We start from the raw sequence: 5,358 nt of genomic DNA, 5'->3' as shown, positions 1-5,358 counted from the left end.
TCTATCATTTTGATTTGCTTCTTATCAGATTGGTGATGGTGTAACTCACAAATCAGACTAAGTGTGCTCATCTGTGTGTGGGACTCATTTTAACAAATAAAATTTAAAAGTAAAATTAGATCAAATTATAGACTTGTCTGTACCTTTCTTATGGAAGTATTTCTGTGCCATCTGAGTTTGAATATGAATTTTTAAGATTGAAATTTTTCAGCATCAAAATCAGACTTTGAATTTTAAAAACCATCAAATTTCTAGCACTGAATTTTTTTTTGCCTCTGAATTTTTTGTTTTTTGTTTGAATTTTATTTTGTTGAAATAAATGCAGTGTAAAAAAAAATTGTTGTCTCAAAATATTGAGTTTTTCAAAATTCAACATGTAAAGTTCAACACCCCAAAAAATTCAGTGTAAAAAAAAATCAACATCTCAAAAAAATTCAGTGTAAAAGAAAAAAATTCAATTCCTAAAAAAAATTCAGTGCAAAAAAATTCAACATCAAAAAATTCAGTGTAAAAAAAATTCGACATCAAAAAATTCGACATCAAAAAATTCAGTGTAAAAAGAACCAGACTCAACATCCGGGTCATCAGAAGCAATCGATCCCTGTCTCAATTCAGCCAACGTCCAGCCAATCATGTCACGCTCCATTGGTCATGTGACACCCACCCAGGTAGGACAGCTCGGTCCGGCCATGGCCACAAACGCAGGTGATGGTGCTTCGGTGAGTGTGTTTACTTTATTTGCCATTTGTGTTAAAAATTTAAAATAAATTTAGTAATAGATATTACTCGACACGTGTACATTAACCGGATTTACTGAACAATATCTACAATGAACTTTTAATGAGGTGGCGTTCGTGAAAACTACGTTAGTAACTAGCTAATGGTGTGTGCTAGGCTACTTTCGGTTCTGAGGCAGCGAGTATGATGACTGACAGTACATTAAACCGTGATAGTGTTATCCGGTGACACAGAGTTTCCCACAGGATTTTAGGAGACATGGGTGGGCGGGTAATTTTAACACTGTACAGTTACCGTGATATGGCGCATTTACCGTTTATTAGCGGCCTGTGTGTGCGTGTGTGTGACATCTTGGACCTCCCCGGTCGGTTTCGGTCTGGCAAGCTCGGTCAGTTGAGAACTCTATGCTGTGATGTGGGGCTGCTCCGGTAGCTCACCTGATAGAGCCGGTATCACCAGGGCTTCATGCAGCGGCCCAGATTCGAGTTCGTTCTCACTTAACAGGACAACATTTTTAGGCTATAGGTTGATTTTCTACTGCATTATTATTTCATTCCATAGGCTTTTGTTTTTATTTTATGTTTGTACTGTTGAAAGTTGAAAATAGATTATTTTAGGCATAGTCAAGCATGTTGAAAAGGCCTATCTGAATTTGTGTCTTTACGTATTGAGGGATGTTATTTTATTGTATAACTTGTATAAAATCGTTGTGTAATCCATAAAGAGGAGGCATACCTTAAGTGTCCTCTTTTTTGGAAATCAAAATATGATCACCTTAATTAAAGTCCATTAACATTTAGCCGTTTAACATAATCTTTCTGCTGCTGGTTTGTAATACCCTTCTTACTATTTCTTCGTTGTTTGTGATGTCAGGGCAGTCATGGTGATGATATTTTGCAATCAGCCCGTCACTTACTACAGTTACTGAGTTCCTCTGGTCAACAAGGTGCAGCCAGTGGTGGCGTCACAAATCAACATATAAGATTTTGTATTTAACTTTAATTCATGTACATATTTTACTTATACATTGTTTATGTATTGATGATTAATAAATGTTTTTGGATACAATCCTGCAGAGAACAGAGACAGACAGCATCAGTTCAAATGGAAATGACCAGGTAAAAAGAAGTTTATTTTAAATGAAGCCCTATGTATACACATTTTGACATTTTGATTTGTACAGGCAAAATCAAAGTAATGGTAGTATTACGTTGAATGCTCTGTATTGCAGATATTTAAGTCTAAGTTAGTAAACACTGGAAGAAAGCATATTGTTTTGTGTCTATTATGAAAATGTGTATGGTCCATTTCGCTTAAAGCTCCAGTTGGCAAGTTGATGAAAGTGAAAGTAAACTCTGCGACTTGGTCGGAAATTTCAATACAATACTCTGTCAGGTCCCTTTACTTTCACTTTCGTCAGCTCACTACGATGTGTACGAGCTGCGATTGGCTGCTCCTCCTGCTCCCTCTACATCTACCTGACTGGTGGAGAAGCTTCAGTCGCGAAATATGATTACAGGCTGTAGCTGGAGCCAGAGGAGTTGGATTTTGTCCTAAATTACTTATATAATGTCCGACTATAATCATATCATGCAAAGAGGGAGGGCAGTAGAAATGGGTTAATCTGTTTGTGATGAATCAGTGTTTATTTTATTCCATTATCGTATATCAAAACATTACAGAGTGAATGATTTTAAAGATAAAGGTAAACAGCAAAAAGGCATAATAACAAAAATATTTATCAATGCGTGAGATTTTCTCTTTTTGATCTGACAGATCTGATGGGATGGTTAACTGGTAGCATGTCTGATTAAATGGTTACGATTGTGAAATGTCATGGAAGCATCCAATGTTAACTAGCTTTCTAAATAAAACCTAACGTGATTACAAGTCAACCGAAGAGGGGACACATGAGGCTGGAGAAGAAGGTGATCAGCTAATCACAGAGGATGAGACACACAACACCAGCCAGGATGTGACACAGACTGAATGTGATCTGTGTGTGCTCAGGCGTGCAGAGGTAAACCGCCTGTTGGAAGAAAACAGAGAGCTGCGGTGTGAACTTAATGAGCGCAGGATGTCTGATGGTTTCTTTGGAGAGGATGATGAAAAAGTAAAGTACTATACTGGTCTGCCAAACCTGGGAACCTTTATGGCATAATTCCATTTTTTGATGCCTCTCATGCCCAGTCAAAAGGAAATTCTCACTCCCTTTCAAATGCTTCTGCACCTTCGATTGGATCTGCCTGCGCAACACCTAGCTCATCTGTTTCGTGTTTCCCCAAAGACAGTGTACAGAACATTCAATGAAATGGTGTCTTTTTTATATGTAAACTTGAGGCGTTCAATTGTATGGCCAGATAGAGACACTCTGCACAAAATTATGCCTCACCAGTTTGTGGAGGCCTTTGGACACAGAGTGGCAGTGATTATTGACTGTTTTGAAATTTTCACTGAGAAACCATCAAATCTGAAAGCATGTGCCCAAATGTTGTCCAGCTACAAGCACAACCACACTATGAAGTACTTAATAGGTATTACACCCAAGGGAGCCATTTGTTTCTTATCAAAAGGCTGGGGAGGTCGTACAAGTGACAAACATATAACCCTGAACAGTGGTTTTCTTGATAATTTGTTGCCTGGGGACATTGTCTTGGCTGACAGAGGTTTTGACATACAGGAATGTGTGGGCATGTTGTGTGCAGAGGTAAAACTCCCAGCATTTACAAAAGGCCGCTGTCAGTTAGCAGCTAGAGATGTGGAGGAAACTAGAAAAATAGCACATTTGAGAATCCGTGTTGAAAGGGTCATTGGAAATGTTTGTCAGAAGTATAAGATCTTAACAGGAACCATACCCATAAACATTATTCTTCCATGTGAAGGTGAAGAAGACCCAATGCTGGATAAGGTTGTCACTGTGTGCTGTGCCCTGACAAACCATTGGCCAACAATAGTTTAGAAACATGGATGATGAACAAAGATATAATGATGAAGTATGTATGTGTATAGTTAGACCAGTGATTCCCAAACTATTTCTAGTATGCCCCCCTTTCGGAAGCAAACAAAAATTCAAGCCCCCCCACCACAAAATTTTCAATCAATTGTTAACAATAATTGGGGATGGAATTGATAAAGAGTTTAAAATTTAAATTTTAGCAAAATAAAGGTCAGCTGGATAGAAACAGCAAACTCATTTTATTCCCCCTATGTAGATCATATTCATTCAGCTTTGTTTCACTCTTTTTTTCTCCCCTGGTCTTTTGTGCCCCCCTTGCAGTGTGCCCCCCCTCCAGTTTGGGAACCACTGAGTTAGACACTTGGAAGTTTTCTTTTAATACTATTTGTGCAAGCAAAGTTCTTATACGTTGTTGTACATGACTTAAACATGAATAAGGCATGTCAATGACAATTTTGAAGTCTTGACTCTTTGCCTCTCTTAAGCACATAAAGAAGTAGTGTTGGTTTTGATAATGAAAATTACCCCTTATTACTAATTACATTTAAAAAAAATATTGTGGAGATAAACACTGAATAGGAAATATGATGTTTGCTAACAAAATGAGAAGCTTGACAGTTTTACTTTTTTAGATATGTAATTTTTACTGAAATTCACAATCAAAATACAGCAGTAGCACAATGGCAAACAGATAAAATAGCAATACAAGAAAATACAAAATATGTGCATGCCAAGTAATATAAAAAAACACTGAAGTTGTAGCATAACGTGTTCAAGTAAATTTGTCCCACTTCATATGACAAGTCCTGCAGTGAGATAATTGCACATCTTTGCATGGCAATTTCAACACTGAAACAATATCTTGTGCAATAACAATTGTGCTAAAAACATAACTGCAAACTATGAGCAAATTTCTCAACAAGTCACATATTCTTGTACATTACAGTTTTGTAAATTCAAAAAACAGCACACACATCCAAAAACATTGAATACTGGGTGATGGACAGAAGAACAGATACAAAAGTAAAAAAAAAAAAAAAAGAAAAATAGGTCTGCACACCAAAAACAGCTCCTTTCAGGAAATTTAATGGTATCACCACATGTGACGTTTCAGACACCAGCCCTTCATCAGACATGAACTAGATGTGGAGACAGAATAACAAGTGTATTTACAAAAAAAATATATGTAAAAAAAAAAACATTAACAAAAGAGTACCTAGAATATCATCTTGAACATCACATGACACACACGTGTCATACAATTATCACCTTGAAATGCATGTTATTATGACAGTTGCTTCACCTGTTTTAGTCATGTGATGTTCAAGATGATATTCTAGGTACTGCTGGCCTTATTTGTATATTGATATATATGTTTTTTGTAAATACACTTGTTTATGTTTATTAATTCCTAATGGGCTATTTTGTACTGTTTTTGTAAGGTGTTTCATTCTGTATACCTGCATGTGTGATCACATGATCTGTTTGTTGACCACCATTGGCTGTATATATAGAGGCGTGTCTCCACATCTAGTTCATGTCTGATGAAGGGCTGGTGCCCAAAATGTCACATGTGGTGATACCATTAAATTTCCTGAAAGGAGCTGTTTCTAGTGTGCGGACCTATTTTTTGTACATTACTTGTACAAAAGGTTATCTCTGTG

General features: G+C 36.8%; 1 protein-coding gene across 1 annotated transcript; it reads left to right on the top strand.

Annotated features, from left to right (window-relative positions):
- The first annotated feature begins 632 nt into the window (after positions 1-632).
- LOC146312459 (uncharacterized) lies at positions 633-3,866 on the top strand. Its single transcript, XM_084741573.1, is given in 2 exon segments — positions 633-719; positions 2,630-3,866. Coding segments are annotated over 2 exon segments (1,155 nt in total). The 3' UTR covers positions 3,698-3,866.
- The last annotated feature ends 1,492 nt before the right edge of the window (positions 3,867-5,358 follow it).

Source organism: Lutjanus erythropterus, chromosome 17 (genome assembly GCF_056507025.1).
Source record: "Lutjanus erythropterus isolate fLutEry1 chromosome 17, fLutEry1.hap2, whole genome shotgun sequence".
NCBI lineage: Eukaryota > Metazoa > Chordata > Actinopteri > Lutjaniformes > Lutjanidae > Lutjanus > Lutjanus erythropterus.
This window is presented reverse-complemented; position numbering and strand designations above follow the sequence as displayed.